The 20,344-nt window shown below is 40.1% G+C and overlaps 1 protein-coding gene across 1 annotated transcript in view; it reads right to left on the reverse strand.

Moving 5' to 3' along the window:
• Window positions 1-1,478: 1,478 nt before the first annotated feature.
• DAB1 (DAB adaptor protein 1) overlaps window positions 1,479-20,344 on the reverse strand; it is a 311,043-nt gene continuing 292,177 nt past the window's right edge. Inside the window, exons 13-18 of the mRNA XM_050901289.1 lie at window positions 18,615-18,677; window positions 17,362-17,470; window positions 14,370-14,918; window positions 13,411-13,538; window positions 12,408-12,479; window positions 1,479-3,220 (exon numbers count right to left, since the gene is read on the reverse strand). Coding sequence (XP_050757246.1) covers window positions 3,176-3,220; window positions 12,408-12,479; window positions 13,411-13,538; window positions 14,370-14,918; window positions 17,362-17,470; window positions 18,615-18,677 — 966 coding nt within the window. The 3' untranslated portion in view covers window positions 1,479-3,175. The remainder of the gene's footprint in view (window positions 3,221-12,407; window positions 12,480-13,410; window positions 13,539-14,369; window positions 14,919-17,361; window positions 17,471-18,614; window positions 18,678-20,344) is intronic.

Raw genomic sequence — 20,344 nt, forward strand, 5'->3', positions numbered from 1 at the left:
GTTGCTGAATGCATTATACATAAAGTTAAAAATAATGTGTCCGTATATGTTAACAAATGGTCATTATCTGAGGTAAAGTTAAAGTAGGTTTAGAAATGTACTGCAACAGTCATTTTATCTTTCTCATCTTTATTAAAAAAATATGTGTCAGAATGCAGAAATAAAAATGAATGAAAACCACGGAGTAAACATTTTTGCAAAGAAGGTGCCCAGTACGTTATTAGATGAAAGGTTTCATCAGACACTTGGATGACTACGATCTATCAAAATATCTTTTCATGACAGGTAAAGATCAAGAACCTACGGGGGATGATAACAGGATGGCTGGTGGGATTCCCTGGTTTTTAAATTTAAAGTGACGAATTTAGTGCTAGTGAAGGATGAGGGATTAAACAATTGCACAAGCTGGATATTTTAGTTATCTACAATACTGGTACAGTGCAGAGGCCTTCCACTCCTCTCAACTCAGCATCTCAACCATGACAAGGATGATCTAATCGTATGACAAAACAATTCAGAATTTGTTTTTATTTATGAGCATTGGTAAAGGTAAGACAAAGGTCCACGGTGATGGTCCAGCTGTCTCTCAGGAGACACTAAAATCCCAGCCTCATTCCCTCGGCACCTATCCGTAAATGATCTGCTTCCTACAAATATGATGTCAATGGATCCTCTGAGACATAAATCTCTTCTTTTTCTTTCAACGTTTTACCCCATAACTGGAAATGCGCTGACGATACTAAACCTCAAATGTCTATGACGAACCAAAATTGTCTTCGTGGTTCCATATATAGGACGAAACCCAAAAGAGCCACTGAGGAAGAAAGTAGCACCACTGTGCAAATTAGGAAAATATTCTTAAAGAAATGTCCTCCAGAAGCACTTTTACCTCTGCTTTTAATCCTGAAACACTCAATCCACCAAGTTTTAATTTATCTTCTCCAGTTAGAAAACTTGATCTTTCTTCTGATCGGAAAATAAGATTTGCTACAAAGCTGTTTGCACATGACTAAGGAATAAGCATCAAATGACCATGAATGGGGATAAAAGTTCTCTTCTCTGCAGGTTCATTAGGTCTATTCACAGCTAATTTTTCATTCACATACATTCTGTAACGCACATTTCTCTAATTTCTCTAATTCAAAATAAAAGACTGGAATCATGTTGTGAGATTTGGTTGTACATATCAACAATCGCCACCCCAGTTATTCTGTCTTCTAAACCATTTTTAGCTTATAATAGAGATGAAAGAAAGTAAAATATTTATAACTCCAGGCCTATTTTAATCATGACAAAAATGTAAATCCTAATGTGTCAATTTAAAAACAAAATCTGCACAATAACCCTAAAAACTGATTAATCATTTGATTTCTTTAACCTTTTTTCCTTTTTCTATTTTTTTCTTTTTTCTTTTTTTTTCGTTTTTTTCTTCTTTTTTTTTTTCTTTTTAGTGTTAAACCACTAAATTCAATATACTGTAACTGCATAGGAACATCAGGAAAACACATTTGACCTGTATAACAATTCTCTGTAGGGCAAAAATATATAGATTCTTTATGAAAATCATGTGCTAAACATATGAACCCAAACGCTGCACTTTTGCTTCATAAATGTAAAAAAAGGAAGTTTTAAATTCTTTTGTTCTGTGTGTAAACAGTTTGATGACTTCTATGCAGAGGTTCAAAGGAATGTCAATGAAATGTGATTTCTTGTAAGTGGAGTATGTCCGTGTGATAACGCTAGATCATAAAATCATGTGTTCCCATTAATTTCACTAGTCGCTGACAAGCTGACTGCTTTTGGCAAATGCACTTGAGCTTCAGCCCATTATCGTAAGCATGTGAAGAAACGTTATGTGATGCGAGAACCACAAATTGGGTTTGCCACACCTCCCAAGCACTGCAACTTGCTACCTTCTCTACTGTGTAATGGCATTAGTAAAAGAATTTTCATAACATTTATATTTACAAAAAAACTGGCATTTTTCATTCGAACTCCTTAAAGCCATTTCCCCTTAAACATTTAAAGAGTTTAACAGTAAGATTTTTTTCAAGTTATAAAATAAAAATCCCATTTGATTTTTCTGATGTACAAAAAGTGATAAAGATGAACAATTTGATCACAGACTCAGTTTGTTATTCCAAAATCCATGCCATCCTCGTCCCATTTGTAAAGTCCGCTTCATCCAAATTCCTAAACCAGAATCACACCAGTATTATTTGGCAAATGATTTTTTTTTCGTCAAAAATGGCACACAGAGAAGAAAACACTTGTCTGCATAGCATTACAGCAGCAAGATACCGAAGAAATAAAAATATTCCTTTTCTGCACTTTGCTTAGAGTTTCCTAGGAAATACTGACTCTTTTGTCTTTCCTCAGTGGGACTCGATGTCCTTTCTCTACCCACAACATGAGTATTCAAACAGAAAGCAGCATTTCTTCCTCATGATGCGCTAGAACTTAAAGGTCCATTTGGCAACATTTTCAGTCAGGATGGATAAACAACTGCGTTTTATTCTGTGGTTTCAAGTTAGGAATCATTTCCGCAGGAGGCGTTTTGCTGTTAGATCTGTCACTCATACAAAACTACAGAATAAGAAATACAAAAAAAAAAATGACACTGCCAGTATTTTGTTGTTGTTGTTGTTTAAATATGTCTACACAGGGAAAAAAAACCAAAAGTCAGGATCAGCCTGATGTAAATGATGATGAAAAACATGTCACCATGACATAAAAAGTGCTGACTTGTGCCCAAAAGGCTGTTGAATGATAATGCCACTGCTACATACAGACTCTGCTTTTTGCTCAAAAGAAAAAGAATGTCTTAATACTCAATAAATTTCAGATGCTTATTATTTATATGTGGCATACCGAAGACAACAAATGTTTAAAAGAAGACCGAGGAGTAAGAATTCCTAGTCTGGATACCCATGACTTGTGGGGACAGGGCTGGACTCGTGGTATGATAAGCAGGGAGAGTTTTTGTTTTGTGCTGCCATAGGAATCTGCCATTGGTTGCCAAAAAAAATGTCAGGAACACTCGTAGAGCCAGTCCAGGAGGGCAATCATCTCTCCTCGTCAGACAAAATCAATCAGAAAAAAGCATGAAAGCCAAAGGCCTGCCAGGTTGTTGGGTTTCGTTTGAGTCTTGGAGCACCACAAGCCTGTTACAATGCTATTTCTTAGGTCTGTTGATCTGGGCGTAGAGAGGTTCTGCTTCCTGGGGACAACAAAAATAAAATAAGCGGAGATGTCTCCAGACAGTTTTTAGAACATTTTTAGAACATCTGCTTGAGAACAGCAATACCTCATGAGTCAAAACCCAAAGGAAGTGTTTGTTTTCTGTGCTGCCTTGAGTGATCACGGCACCCCGGTTGAATTGTGCAGAAAATGTGACATTATTTCAGAAAATGAATGCTTACTATCAATTTCCTCTTCCAGTACTGGCCGTGCACCGATCCTCAGGAGGTATTGCTGGGCACAGACATATGAAGAAATGAAATGATATTTATATGACTAGATGTTTTGAAGTTTGCAGGCCAGAAATGTAGCTGGCGTAAAACGCTGTTACTCGTACCAGGCTGAGACCCCCCCCAGCAGCACAACAGCAGAACAGAACATAGCTGTGGGTTTTACACAACTCATGGAGAAAAACACTTGCAACCAGAAACTGCTGCTGAAAGCTGAGCTAATGAAGCTGTGCTGGGAATTAAAGTAACAATTTGAGTTGCCCATGAAGAATGAGGAAAGCTAGCTCTGTGCAGTTTGATTAGGAGTCTGTATAACCATTAGTACAATCATTAAAGCTGGGAGGAAAGCATGTCGATTTGCTAACAGATACTTTCTTGGGAATTTCCTGGATGCGGGGGGAAAAAAAGCTGCCATGTTCTTCAGTGTTGCTTCATAGTTGACACCCTGTACTTTCTCAATACTATGTTCATCTTGGCTGCAGTGAGAAACAAACCATCCATGGACCCTGGAATCAATTCTACTTCATTTCCAGAAACTAATTTATTAAACTAAGAATGACATCTAAAAAAAGAACAAGACAGGCAGAAAGGCTAATTAATGCCATACTGCATTAACTCTCCACAGCTTGATAAATATTCAAATACCATGCCATGACGTTGAATTTAACCAAGTTAGAATCGACTCATGTTAAAGCAGCATCAGCAGAAGCTGACTTTGAGCAAAAAAACCTCCGAAGGCTGGCAAATCACTGGGCACTGCGGAGCACAGAAACGTCTGGCAGGGGATGGCACAGGATTTTAATCGCTGCTTATAAAAATGATGCCGCTGATGAGAAGAACAGCCCAAAGGTGGATCCATAGGGCTATATTTACTCCGTGCCCAGCATGCCTGGTCAGTGCTCCAGGCTGTGCCCCGTCCCAGCGCCCTGTCCTGCCTCACTGTGCAGCTCATGTTGAATGAGGAGCAACACAACAAATGCAAAATACGACCTGTTTCCTCCACGCCAAGAAAAGTTGTCTCTTATTCCTTGAAACGACTACATTTCTGGAGCTTGCAGAGATTCTGCTTCCCCATCTCCTACCTACATGAAGCCTTGAGTACACTACAAGCATTACAAGAGGATGAGAGAAATCCTTTGGAATGATTAAATAAAGGCTGCTGAAATTATCCCCAGCAAGAAGCAAATATATTTTGTGACCTTGAAAAACCGAAGGTAATCAGAAGAGATGACTGAGAGTAAATAACTGCATTTCACATTCTGTGTGTTAAGTCTACCTATGCCAATTTTCATGTACTGCAGACATGAAGCTGGCAGAATGATCTATCACAGCTAGTTCAGAGAAAATCTGTACTAATTAATGTGGGAACCTGACACACACCAGGCCATTCTTCAGGCATTTGCTGAACCTGAGGTGATTGCAAAGGGAAGCGAAAAGGAAGGAGGAAAAGAAAAGGGGAGGGAGGGAGAACATTCCTTTGGAACAAAAGATGTCAGTTTTTCAAATGCCTTTGGGGAAAAAAAGAGCTTTTCAAAATGTCAAGCGTGCTTGTTAGAGCTGTCCTCAAATATCTTTAAGATATGCAGATGCACTTAAGTAACAGGTGTCCTAAGGTGTCACTGAACTTGACACCCTTGGAAGAGGAGGAGGAGTTCATCGGTCATTAGCACTTCCAACAACGCACGAGGCAGCCTTTAGAATTAGAAATCTCTTTTATTCGTACCCAACATTTATCTGAACATACACTTCATGTGGCAAGGCCTGCATTTCTCACTGATTTGAATAATTTTTCATCCAGTAGACCAGAGCATTTTGAATGAAAAGTATGCTTTTATGTCTTCCTCTTAGTTGATTTCCCCCTTCAGATGCCTAAACGAGAAATTAATTGCAGTAATTGTGTGCAATCTTCTCAGCCGAAGTTTTTTGTCAATGACTGAGATTTGTATTCTAGTATTATTTTGAGATAATTCAAGCAGTGCATCTTGCCTGTAGCCCAACACTGCAAATGGTATCTGTAAAGTATTGATAATGATACTCAAGAGAGCAAAAGAGAGCAGAAAGGGACAGAAAAGAGGCAAAAGGAGAGTCGAGTGGTGTTGACTTCATGGATAGCTTCTCTCACAATGCCAGGCAGGGGGGCTTTCACAAGCATTATTTTGGAGGGTCTTGGAAGCAGAAATAAACCCCCTTTCTTTACATACTCCATGCAAAAGTCACAGGGAATGTCATTAAAAGGCAGGCGAGCCTAACTCTTCTCACAGCATCAGAATCATCTCACCGATGTTTTCTGCTTTCTACTTCTACCACTGCGTTAGGAACAGATCCGGAGGGAAGGACATGAAAGAATGGGTCTTTGTCAGGAAAAAAAAAGAGAGGAACAAATAAAATAGCATACAAAGCTTCCAATTCACATAAATGCCTTGAATCTTGAAGTGTTTTCTTTTCTATAGAATTGGCCCAGAAGCACTTCTGATGTGCTTTCATCAACCCACAGGGAGAAACCAAGAAGACAACTGGCAGCACCTTTATTTGCTGCTAAATCCTACTTGGAGGCTTCTATCAGCTTTGGGGATATGCAATTTCTGGCAGATGTTTGAAAAGTAAATGTTTTCCTTTATGTTTGGAAGCTGCTATCAAAGTAGGGTTTAGCTACATTCTCACATGCTAATGGGGCTCTTTATGTTGAACAGTAGCCTTTAAATAATAAGATATTGCAGGAAGAGGATATGAATTCACAGGTCAGGTATCTGACCAAAGTGACAGGTTGCAGTAAAGGACCAGAAATGTCTAAATACACATGCTTTAAGTTAGACATCTGAATATTCAGGAAGCTACAAGTATGTTGTGTAAATGTTGAGTTATGAAGTCTCTCGGAATTAATTGCAAAAACTGCCAAAGAGAAAATTTTCCCTATGTATGCTACATTTACATATTCCAGAGATACTTCATGCTTAAAATCAGTTTATTCTTCCCATTTTAAGGAATATTAGCACAATAAACAAGACTGTAGCAAACAGTAAGTATTTCTGGTATAGTACACTACTGCATGAGGTAACAAGGTTGCTAATGGTTTTGAATAACATTATGTAAATACTAGAAGTAAATTTGCATCCAATTTAAAGATATTAACATCTGCTCCCCAGCAGAACTAATCATTGGAGAACATCTCTTGAAAGATTCAGCATCTGCTTGGGGTTGTGTAGGTGAGCTCGCTCACAAAACGTAACACGGGACTTGGTTAGGAAGAAACTATTTTTACATTGGCAGTCCTTTCATCGTTGCGAGGCACCCTGCTATGTGCAAAGCTTCAGGCAAGATGTACTGAATGGTAGAGGTGAGGCCCGCAAAGATTTCTTTGCCCTTTACAATAGATTCTCAGCACCGGTTTTACTCCTGGCTGACTGATCAGAAAGGGCAGGCTCAAATGATAGAGTTTCATGAAATAAGTGTGCTGGAGCGCCAGCCAAAATGAGAATCTTGTGCTGGGGATGCAAGTGAAGGGAATGGGAGTGCAACGCGTCTTCTCTATTTATTGCATGCTGACTCAATAAAATAGGACATAGTAAACTTGGCAAGCGGGATTCAAATTAAATATCTTGGTGATAAGACAGGTAATTCCTAATGGCCCACTAACAGCCAGTGGCTTATCCCTGGCTATTTTTATTACAGTTAGCCTCTATTAGCAGCATAAATATAGCAACCTTCCAGTTTGGGATTATAACTGAAGAGTGCCTCTATTCTTACTATAAACCTACCTAGGAATATTTCCTAGTCTCAAATATCCAGTTTAATTATTAGCATTTTAAAAGTCTCTGTCATTTTAGTATCAAGATGGATGCTATACATCCATAAAATGAAAAAGCAATGAGAACGACTCAGAATGACGAACCCTGCTCCATCTTGGTCCTGGTATAATAATGAACTGCAGCCAAGAAACACGCCTATTATTTCTGGGCCCCTTTCCTAACAAAACAGTAGCCATGCAATTATACTTTCCATCTACGTATCTGTCAATTTTCCTTCATTACTTTTGAACCTGATGGCCAATTTGAAGCAAATTGTTCAGAAGTCTCAAAGATACTAAATTATCACAAGTGCCTTTTTTAAATCAGTTGTTGTGCAGGCGAGAGGGAACTTTTAAATGACCTCATTACAGAGAAAGCTAGGAGAGCTCGTCCCTTAATTGAATTGCTGGATTGCCAATCAGCAAGTACAAGGCTCTAGACAAGCTACACAGTATGTTGTCTCTTGTTTAGAGGAAGAAGTTGGAGAAATGGAAGGGTATCTGGCTACTTCAAGTGGGCTTGGCAACATTGGAAGAGGTGAGAAACCCATGTATGAGCTGGTCGCATTAAAATGGATAGCTTGAAGGGGATTGTAGCAGCAGAGATGAAGACAAATCTGTAGGATGCCTCTGTTCACAGAGCAGCCTGAATTTCTCTTGTCTTGTCCCTTCAGATTCCCTGGTGATGAACAAATGAGCATGAGGCCTGAAATGACAATTTTAGGATTTCTCTGGAATGAAGCAGTACTTCCCAAACTGTGATCCCTTTCCAAACACACAACACTATTGCTTCCCTCTCAGGTTCACAGCCCTGCTCGGTGCTGTGTCTTTAGTCTGAGAATGATAGCTCTAGAGCATAGAGTAAGAATAGGTCACCTATAATCATTATGAATTTCAATTTGGACTCTCTTCAGTTCCTATTGAGCTGGATGAATGATAGTAACAGATCCTGCAAATACAGCCTTTGATATTTTGAGCCCATTCAGAGTCCTAGTGCAACAGAAGGGGGGCAGAAGGCAGAGGAGGATGCAGAATCAGCCCAATATGCCCTTCTGAGGCTCACTAAGCTCCCAGACAAGCCAATGCTTTGTCCATAAGTTGCTTTTTTCTTTCAACTTGCTAATAACAGCCCAAATAAAGAGTTATAGTAGTCCATCCTGGAGCTGACTAAGATTATTAGGAATATTTATCACTAAGAATGGCACTTGCTCAAAGATAGATGATGGCAGCGGGCCACCGAAGTACCACCAAAAGCTGATAGACAAATATTCTAATGAACTGTTGCTCTCCTGACAGTGCTGATAGCATCATGAAGGGTGTGACATATTTTGAGGGCTTATAATTGTCTGCACACATTTCACAGAACAACTAAACAACTTTTTCAGGAAGATATGCTCTAGCCACAAATGTTTTGAAGGTTTCCTGAGAATCTCTCATGAACAACTGCCAGTGCAAGTCTTGAACTGGGCAGCATATCAACAGAGCTGCATTTGTTCCAGCACTTAAAATGACTTTTATTGCAATAGTTGTGGTATCAAATATTCCCTTATTCTCTTTCAGAATTTTCACCCTGTTGCTAATTTGCCTTCAAGAACCAGTTCATGTGGTCCTTATGGAGTTAGACCACATTTGTGATATCTGATCCCAGTATTCGGGCCAAATTTATTCTTTCTACAATCAGGATGCTTTGTTAGGAGATGCTGGCCAACATAACCACAGGTATCCAAAGAAGCCTGGCATCAGAGAGTCAACGTTTGCTCCTCTCCTTCCCTTTTCTCATCGTGTTTGAAGGCTCCCCTTTCTATAGCCTTTGCTAAGCTTTCAATTGTATAGCTTCAGGGCTTCCTAGTGTCACGGCGTGCTAGACCCATTGCTGAGGCTGAGTTAGTGGCTGAGCCTGAAATACCCCCAAGAACAGGAATATCCACACCGGCAGGGTCTGCGCCTAACACCCTGTAATTCAGGCTGATTGGGTGCCCTGATGCAAAGAGGATGACCAGGTAAAAACTCCTCTGTTCAAACTTCTTGCTTTAATCCGAAATGTCAATAATAAGAAATGTTTAACACATTTGGTAGAATCATAACTAAATACAGTTCTTTCCCTCTCTCTCCTTTCACCATAGTTATCCCACACGCAATCTAAAGACAGCAGTAGGGATTAAACATAAGTCAGCTGAAGATGGCAGTCATCTTATTCAGTGTTCTCTTCACCCCTTCTGGAAAATCACTATCCATCCTCAATGCCGCTCATGAACAAAGGGAAAACAACCGAATACAAATCTTGCTATGAACAGCTCTGCAAAGAGTTGATTTTATTTCACCTGTGAAAGTTAGGCCTGTCTGCTTCTTATCTCCAACCATAAAGGGACAAAAATGTAACACATCCATAAAATGTCACATTTACCTACTAAGAACCCATAGCTATTTGTAGAAGAGTGACTTGTAAGAATGGCTACTGGTAGGATGAGGATTTTGAGAGCTTAAGTTGAAGATCGCAAAAGGAAGAGAGGAAAAATGGAGAAATTAAGATAGTAACTGAAAGATGCTGAATTATTTCTAAATGAGAATATGCAGTTTCAGAAGGAATCAAGAAACCAAATTGCTAAGGTACCTTGAAAGATCAGGGTACAAAATACTAGGCAGGTGAGTATTCTGAATACATCAAGATAAACAAAGATACTGTATGGGCATAGCTGATTTCATAGAGATGCTGGGAACAGATATATTTGAAATTTCTGAACACAATACTATGTCATGCTCCTGAGAGGTCCATTCATCTGAGTTGTACACTGTGCTGTTCTTGGTGTGAAGAACCATGTTCTAAAGAGCGAAGTAATCTCCCATCTAACACACAAAAGTGGCTTTTATGCAGACTGTGATTCTTTTGTACTACATGTTTCTCCCCATTAAGTTTCCCTCCAAATGCGGAGCTCAATACACAACACAGTAGTAAGTCCTGAATTGATAATTTTCCACGGAGATTAGACTTTCCGTTGCTCTGACGATACTAGGCTTCAGAATTAGATGGGCTGGTTTTAGCAAGTGCATTCCCTACGGACTGCTGCTGAATGGCACTGCACAGAGGCACAATGATACTAGTGTAACTTCACTGGATAGAGGCTTTCTTTTTGTTCAGCTTCCTGTTGCTGCCTACAGCTTTTAGGAATTACTATAATACGATAATCAGTAACATTATCTAACATTTCCCAGAACATATTTCGGAGAATTATACATATTTTATGCAAGACTGTACAAAGATTAACAAAAAATATAGAAAAAACATACGGAATCACTGGTAATATACTGTTCTTGTAGTTCCCAGAGACCCTTGACAGGCAAAAGAATGTATTTTATTAAGTGTTATATAAAAGCAGAACAAAAGGAGTCCCTCACTTGACTGCCTTACATGGTAATACGCATTAACAGACTCAAACCACTGTTTCAAGTTATCTCCAGAACTCCTGGTAGGTAAACGTGTGTGACGCTAGTTTACAAATGATGCTAACTATCTTTGTGACAGTCAGAAAATTAGAAAGAGATTTTATCATTATTCTCCCTGTGATGAATTTCAAAATTACCCTGACTGGGATAAATGGCAATAAACAAATGTATATGGGTTTGCAGAGTGTGGGACTCAGAGAAGGTCAAATTCTCTTTCTTGATCTACGAAAGAACTCTTGAAATGGTCTGAAGCTGGGATAGCCAGCTACGTCAGTGCTGGCCGACGTCAGGCAAAGGCAAAGCCAAATTACTATGTGGCACCATCAATCTGCAGAAGCAGTTCTCGCTGGAGTACAATAACCAGCGGATGCTCTTGCTAGAGCAGCTCATTCCAGCTTGACTCTATCCTTACACTGTCATTTTCAGACTCAATGAGACACAAAGCTTAATGCTACTTTTGCTTTAGCCCCCAAGAGCGAGCAGTACGTTGGTGAAGCTAAAGAAGCGCGAGATGCCTTCTCACAGCACCACATATTATTAAGAGAGATTCTTATTACTCCCAAGTGGATCAAGGCTAAGTTACTCTAAGATTTTTTTTAACCATATTTAATGTACAAAGTAAACTGACTCCTAATGAAACTATTAATTTTGAGTTGAAACCAAATTACTTCGGCTCAGGGTGGATAAGTCACTGGCAAACACAGTACAATTTCTGCACAAAAATAAAAAGGGTTCTACCACTGTTATGGATTTGCTCCAGGAGCTCTGTGCTGAAGCACAGAAGCAGTATCAGATCACGTATTTGGGTAATACAAAACATGAATGGCAGACAGGGAGAAGATAAAGAAACATATCCTTCAAATAGTAACACTAGAGAGTATTTGGATGGAATAACAATGCTCAGCACTCATAAAACTTTGTAGCTTTACTGTCTTTTTGGTAAAACATATATACTGTATTGAAACAAATGACAGAACATTTGCTGGCAGCCACATTTTCTAACGTGTTCTGTAACACAAAAGATGAAAAGATCATCTTTCCCGTCTGTCTGGATTTAAATGACTAACATTTGATGAATAGTTTTTAAAACATCAGTATGCCAATGGTAATATGAATGATCATAATTTTCAGATGTTTTTAATTTGCAGTTGGAGATAAAAATACACAAACCCATTTCAATATTTTTTACATGCAGATAATAAACGTGCTTCTTCCACTGATTATCACATTGATTTAGGGTAGAGGTGTTCATGTGTCATTACATAATTTTATTTAATGTTTGTTATGTCTATGGGTAAGATGTCTTATTCCATTTAGTATGTTACATCTGACTAAAGGCCAGAGTGAATTTGACAAAAAAAAAATGTTCTGCCTAATACATTGTTAGTAATGGCTCAGTTTCCCTATTTCCCTTTGGAATTTGAACACAAAGAAAAATAAGTCTACATTTCTTTAAAGCATGCAGGCAGCTGAAACACACGTATTTGCATAAGCTGCAACACTTAGTGATTGGCAAAAGCCATGCAAACCACGGAGCATGAGGAGTACACTGTGGATAATGGAGAGGAAAAACGGAAGAGATGGAAAGGAAAATTAAACCATGCATCCATGAAAGCAATGGTAGGCACTGGTGGAAGAATAAGCGAGCACCTCAAGGTGTAGAGAAAAAAAGGACAGATACCTACCCCAACCTGCGCTATCTAGCTACCGACCTGTGGACTTATAGTATCACCAGTTGGCTCACCAAATGGATCACTGTTGGATGAGGCCTGAGACCCATCAGGCTAGAATACAAGAACATAACACCTTTTTTTCTCAACAATAGAAAGTGAAAAGTCAACACGAGGTTATTATCATGCTGTGGGCATAACAAGTACATCCTGTCTCATGAAAACCAGAAAGTGAGACCTCACCGCTGATATTTCTCAAAAGCCATAATGGTTTCCTATAGCTGATGCAGGCAGGAAAGGACCTCACCAGTACCTGCTGGAGCCCATGCAGGAGCTGCCACAGACTTCAGAAGGTACTGGATCAGACAAACCAGAACTGCAAAAGGCCCTGAAAGCCAGTGAAACTATGTGAATCAGAAAGAGTCCAAGCTTGCGTTATTTTGTACCTTTGGGTCCTTTTTTTGTACAGACTCCCTCTTGCCTTTGGCTCACTCGGGCTCTTATCTGCCTAAGATACCTTGTGATTTGAAGTCATTGCTTGCATAACATTTCTTGCTTTGGTCCACTGAGTCTACGGCAAAGAAATCACATACTGAGGGCCAGAACATTGAGGAATGTAACTAGGCAAGCAACTGGGATGGCAAGAATATGCAAGACAACATCAACCATCATCTTTTAACACACAAACTCTCACATCTCTTTCTGCAGCCTCAGCATGTATGTTTTACTGTGGACCTCCTTACCATCAATAAGTGAATGCTGGTATGCTAAAAAGGACATTGGATACAACTGATATATATAACCTTACATATGAACTCTGAGTTTCGTTCGTTGTATGCACTATTAGTGCATATCAACAGAAATGTCATGCTATTAGCTATCAAAACCAAAGCGAGAAGTGAATTCTGTCTACAGCTCCCCCTTAAATACCACCCAGCCCTATTGGAATAGTTATTTCTGACACTACCAAACAACATTTAAGTAACTTCTGTCTTTTCTAGCTAAAAAGAGCTAATCAGTATTTAGAAACCTTGTTGCTACTCACAGCCTCTTGCTCCTCACTTTTGCTTGGGCTTTCAAACCCCTCTTCAAAGAGGTCATCTGCAGCAGGATCACTGGTATGAGATGCTGATGATTTTGATGGAGAACTCTGTCTGGGTGCGGGGGTTGGAGCTAAACAAAGATTAAGGTAACAGCAACAGAATATATATCTGTTAATTTGTTCAGAAAGACACAGCAGCACAAAATCTACTTATGCTTTAGAGTTCTCAACTTTTATTACTCCTGAAAACTATTTTCTGACATGGAGCTATAAAAGGTAAATCTGAACACAGTAGTCATTATCAATTCCATATATTTGATTTCATCCAGCAGTTTCTAAATTAAGTTTAGCTGCATCTGGCATATGTCTTTAGGAACAGGGAGACGCCACTACATGACATTAAGAATGCATGAGTCGCCTGCCCTATGGCAGGTAAGCGAAACAGAAGGTCTCTGGCTGGCCCCTGGTAAATCTGTCTCATGAATTCCTCTTTTCAGCAATCTGCAAAATCCCCCCTCTCCATACTACAAACACGATAAGCTTATTTTACAGCTCTTCAATGAATTTCCCCACATGTCCAATACATCAAGCTATTAAAATAAATACCCATCCCCTAATTTCTGCAAAGTATGGCTTGAACGGGACGTAAGTGAAACGCTTTGTAAGGTTGAATGTCATGGGCATTTTCCAACCAGCTTGCATGTCCCTAGCACAGAACATATATTACTGTCTTCTTAGAAATTAAATTTCAGACTGCAGCTATCAGGGCTGTTGATTTCAATGGTCTCTGAAATTCCTCTCTGATACTTTATGCCTGGAACACATTTAATAAGCTAGACCATGCATGAAGGTTCTCAGTCCGTATCTGTGTTGCAATTTACTGTATGAAAAAAAAGAAAGAAATGCTTTGAGGAGCAGTCACTTTTGAGGAAAGGTATGGCTGAAAGCATGTGAATACTCACGTGAATTTGTAGATGGTGTCGTGGAAGTCACAGGAGTCAAATTTAACTGAGAGATGTCAAAGTCATCACAATCATCTGCTTCCTGTGCCATCCCAACTTTGTTAAAGTAACTTGAGAAGGCCTCTGAGGTACAACTGAGGGAAGGCTGATCTGGTTTTCTTGATGGCACTGGTGGAGGCTGAGCCATCTGGAAATCTTTAAACATTTCTTTTCCCATTTTCTGTCTGGGCCTGTCTGTCTGTGGACTCGATCTGTTGGAATCACTTGTGGGTGGAACAGTAGCGATAGGAGCAATGGTACCTTGAAACATGGCTGCTTGTAAAGGCAAAACAGTTTGTGTTGGCATGAAGGCAGTTGGTTGGAACTGACCAGCTACAGATGGCCACGGTTGCTGAGTAGGAGGAAAAATACCGGGCTGGCCCCATGCTATCGGTTGTCCTCCCTGCATCACCTGAGCAACTGGAGGCTGAGCACCCATAGCCAACTGCTGTTGAACAAGTGGTTGCTGTCCCCAGAATGAGGGCAGAACAGCTCCCATGGCAACATAACCTTCAAAGAATAAAGGGGGGGGGGGAGATAAAAGATTTTAACACTACTGTCTATTTTACGCAATAAATCAGAAACATGCAGGCCACACGAGTGATCCTAGAGCTTCAGCACACTTAAAAAGAAAACTGAAAGACATGGTTGAATTCACATCACTCAACAAATACTTGTATACAAAAACACAGGTTGGTGGATATTGGCAATAATCCTTCCTCTCATCTGAACAAAAAAGCTCTTCTCTTCTTCCTCAGTGAGTACCCCCATGGGTCTGCGAAGACCTGTGTGCATGGACTCGGTCGGCAGCCGGCCATCTGGCAGCTCCCTTCCCTGGTGTTCTGTCAAAGCACAGCCAGGATCAGTTTGGTCAAACCACTTACCAGAACCACGGAGCTCCCAAAACATTTCCTAAACTCCCCCCCTGCAGCACAATCCTGCTCCTCCCCATTGAGTTCTGCAGGCTCTTCTTGCTACCCTGACTGCCCCATCCTCTGCCTTTCACCTCTGCCTGTCCTGCTCCTCTCGGAGCAAGGATCTCTGGGACTGAACATGATGCACTGGGTCAGGCTGGGACGGAGTTCATCTTTTCAGAGCAGCCCATATGCTGCTAAAAAATGAGCAGCCAGAGCAAGCAGAGGGAAGGAAAAGGACACCTAGGACTTCCTCTCCTCTGTGTAGCTTTGCCGCAGTTCCTCATCCTTTTCGCTTTTATTCTTTCGTGGGGAGAGTGACCCACCAACACCAGCCAACTCCTGAGAATGGCACAGCTACAAAACTGGTTCTAAGTTACAGGGAAGCACCTTCATATACGCTAGATGACAGCTCAAGGGCCCTCTAATGACAGTGCGACCTTCTTGCAAAAGAAAGACTCTGTGCCATCTCTTCTGACACAGTTACAGTTCAAACCGTTGGGAATCCAAAGAGCAAAGCAAGTGTCTCAAATTGTATAATAAAAAGACAGAGCCCAGATGAATTCAGATTAAAACCCCCCACATTTGGTTATTATCCGGTTACTTGAGAACATCAATAAGATCCTGAGCTTCTGCTGTACTACATATCTAATAACAACAAACTGCTTCAGGTATTATGCTAGCATAAATTTCCTCCCCTCTACCTGGGGAGGAAATTAAAGATTAAAACTAAAATTATAATTGCTTCCTGTCAGACCTGAAGCCTCCTTTCAAGCTACCAAGGGTTTGACTGTGTAGGAATTATATGATCAGGTGCTTTGTTATTGACAATGAAAAAAAAAAACAAACCTGAAACTAAAACTACTGTAAAAAATGTTACAGATTAAACCACGTAATACAATTATGTTCCACTGATAGAAGCATTATGCTTTACCGATACGCTGTTTCACATTTAAATTAATGATTTACTGCTAATACTTTACAATATGCAACCTCTTTTAATACTATCATAGCTTTAAAACTCTTATTTCTAACCTAAGTGTTTTTCTGAGCCCTCCTGTACCTTTTCCTCTTCACTTTATTTCTAGGCTGTTTTGTAATGCTAAATGTAAGGGTGGTTGCAAAATCGTAAAGGAAAAAGCCCAAAATAAGATAAAAAATAGAAACTGAACATTGAAAGACCAAATTAATGAGTGATGAAAGGAACAGTAACTCAGATACCTATCTATTTCAATAGACGGCTACGATGGATTCTCCAGATGTCCTTTTATCTTGCCCCCACTGTAACCTCATACAAGCAGCGACGGTTTTCGTCTGACATTATCCCCAAACACTTCACCATCAGTGTAACCTTTCTGAGATGCAGCGGCTAACCTGATGCTGCGACGCAGCCCATCAGAGAAGGAGTTAAGCAATTAGAAAGTCACTGTTGAATGATTCAAGGCAATCCTCCTCCTCCTTTTTTTTCCTAAGTGGAGCTGAGAGCGCTGCTCTTGCAGTGCTCCGAGTATCCCAGGGAGAGATCAGCAGTCAAAACCACATGCCTTGCGTGGCTGTGCAGAATGCTACACAGCTTTTGGATATTGAGCACTTTGCGGAACACAGAAAAGTCTAAAGAAAATATCAGTATTTGACTAAGTGGAATACCTTTGAAATGCAATCAAATTCTCCATGTCTCATTGTCTATTTACTGGAGACAGCACAGGATATTCATTGCTACTGCAAAAAAAGCAGAACTAAACTAAATGCTTTGTTCTCCCTTGCTACCGTACCTAGAAGGTATGTTATCCAGATGGCTGAACTACGGTTGAACTCCCAGTGCCTTTTTTGGCTTTTGTTTTAAAAAATGTGGGTAAATTCAAAATAATGTACTCCCTGCTTGTTAAAGACTTGTCTTGCCTTGCCCTGCAGCACTGTCCTCAAAATCCTTCCCCACTTCCACTGTACTAGATTAATGCCCTGAGTACTGAAATTCAAACCAGAGCTGAGAACTCATCACCAAATTTGAGTCGAGCCTGTATTTCCAGTAGATTTCTTACCTGAGGGTACGGCAGCAGTGCTGAAAGGTACAGAACCAAACATGTCTGTACTAGCAGGAAGTGACTGGGATGAAGATGGGATAAAGGCATCACCTGGAGTAGCAGGAGTCTGCAAGAAGACAGGAATAAAATACAATGATGGCATATCAGCTGCAGCTTCTACAGCACATACTTTGCTGTCACATCATCCGTAACTCAAAAAATACAGGTTTGGAGGGAAGAAAAAGAAAGAAAAAAGAATGGAAAGATGTAGAAGGAAAGGAGCAACAGAAATAAGAGTATTAGAATTTGCTGGAGACAGGAGAAAGAATGAAAATGAGAGACTTTGTACCAGAGGAAAAAATAAAAATAAAATTTGCCTGGAATCACATGCAAAATATTGACATCCTTTCTTTCTCCAGAACATACAGACTTGTGATTCTCGGTGTTAGGTGACAACCAGTAGAGGCAGTGACCAAGGTATTAACATAAGAAACAGTAAAGGCAAATGAAGTATCTGCAGGATTTATGGAAAAGTGAATAGCTTCTAATTAACCAACAGGACCAGAACTATAGGTCTACATTAAAGGAGAAAGCCAATCCAATTGAGCAAGCTAACAATGAGGAGACAGGACTTTGAACATCTAGTCCCAGACATGCTCCAGAATACCTTGGACTATCTGAGGCTCCTTGACTTCACAGCGCCTCAATTTTCTCAGTATATTCATACTCCCCTACAGCTTAACGTAAGGTTCAAAAACTTTATAGGAAAATGATTGTGCTTTCATTTTATGATGCAGAAAAGCATGTTGAGAAAATTTTCTTTGCCCTCAAAACACATTCAGCCCTCTCTCTCTTTACTGTTGCGTCTTCCTTCCTTTAACAGCAGTTCTGGGATAGGTGCTTGGTGGAACCAGAGAGACATGATCTATAGGGCTGTAACTGGATCTTCCTGCAGTGCAGTGGAGAGACAGAGTGCAGTGAAGCATGCACCTCTGATAAACACCAGGGAAAGAGATCTGCAGCTCAGGTTATATCTTATGTGACACCTAGCCCTATATCAGAAAAATAAAAATTGAAGATATTTTTGCACATCATCATGAAGCAGTGACTCCACATTCAATTTGCTTCACTTTTGTTTTCTTGCAACATAAAAACTACTTTGAAATCCTCTCTACTGGAATGGCTGATGACCTGAATTGTAAACGCGCTCAATAGATGTGCTGAAAATAGCATGTAGAAAAATGCACAGTTCAGTTTCCCTGGGTACTCACTGGGGGAGAGGTTACATCAGGAGGAGTGGACATGTCCCCAAAAAGCTCTAGTTGGGTAACAGCCTGTAAAGAGAAAAAAGTCATTTCCATTTACCTTTTGAGGAGAAGAAACCGTGAGTTAACTAGTTACAACTTGTAAAGTTAACTAGTAACAGCTAGCAATATAAATCCCCCAAAAGCCATGTAGGCTTCAAATGTCAAGTCCCATATGGAGGAAGTTCAAGCTGTGGGATTTTGATATTGCTGATTGACCCTATAAAATTATTCTGTAGGGAACTCTCCACCATAAAAAAAATGAATAAAGCATGAAAAAACTATCCAGAATGGGACTGGATGCATTACTGCTCTGCCCTTAACATCAGTGAGCACCAAGCATGATTTATGGCCCGTCCTTTTCCCTGGCTCCTTTTCTAAACCCTCATTTCAAGGTCTTAAAACACGGCAGCAGACTGTGGAAGTGACAGAAGGATACAGAAGGGAAGGGCTTTTAAAGTGCTGCCTGATTTCCCCTTGCCCATGGGACAGGTGTGACCTGGATAAGTGGACTTGAAGGAGGATGCACAACTGGGTTATTGTAAGTTTGTAGCTCTACATTTAACTCATGCTAGAAATGTTTTCTCAGGGCATCCTTCAGTTTGATCTCAAAATAGGTCACCCATACAGGTCTCACTTAACTGGACCAGAAGAGAAAAAGCACTTTCACAATAAGGAGCACCTTGAGTGGCTGCATAATCAAAGCTCCTTCACATGTTCTGGAGTAAAATTACTCTTCCACCCATCTGCATCTGCAAATCAGTTCAGCTGGAGTTCAGGGATGGTGAAGCACAGATCCCTTATAGCTCTGCAGGAAACGTAAAACCCATTTACCATCTTTATCAGGGTGGCTATTCTGGACAGCTTTGATGGGAACTCAAGAGCTACTCCTTCTCCACTCCCTTTCTTCTGCTTACTGGCTTTCCTTCTTCCCTGTATCATATTCAATCACACCCACACATGTGGGAAGCCACAATTCTCATTATGAATGAAATGTAATGCAAATCTTCATTCAGTTCATTGAATCTCCTCCCCAGCTTATGCCATAAACCTTGCAGCCTCCTATCACACATATAGGTTTGAAATTCAGTTGAGTCTTGACCTGCAAAGGCAGCCACTTAGCGCTTTGGACATTAACCACAGTTGCTGGTCTTCCTGCCCTCAACCTTCTATTATAAATGATCTTTTAAGAAATAAGACTATCATTCAAAATATAATAATTTCAAAGGTTTATACATTTTTGTAATCCAATCTCTATTCCCATAAACAAAAGCAATGCTACAATCACTTGGACCTGGAATTTGTCTAGCGGCTTGGATGATTCTCAGCTTTATGTCTAATGATGTACCTAGGGATGAATTATTTCACATTTCCTCACATCATGTCTTATATTAAGTAGATCACATTGCTTTAGTGCTATGACAATATATTTTCTTCCTATGGGCTTATATATCCCTCTAAGTATCTGCGTGGAAATGGAAGAGAACAAAATCCACGTTTTCTTCAGGGTATACCTATCAGTGTACATTACTAAAATACTGCTAGAAGTAGCTTCTGCAAAAAAAAGCCCGTAAGTCACTTCTGCAGTGTGTGCAAACACACTAGGCAAGCATTGTTAAACTGCCCGGAGAAGTTGGAATAAAGACAACAGCAGCACTCGTTTGGAAATCACTTCAAGCCTCCCGTAGGCACTACTG

Source organism: Gymnogyps californianus, chromosome 8, assembly GCF_018139145.2.
Source record: "Gymnogyps californianus isolate 813 chromosome 8, ASM1813914v2, whole genome shotgun sequence".
Classification (NCBI taxonomy): Eukaryota; Metazoa; Chordata; class Aves; order Accipitriformes; family Cathartidae; genus Gymnogyps; species Gymnogyps californianus.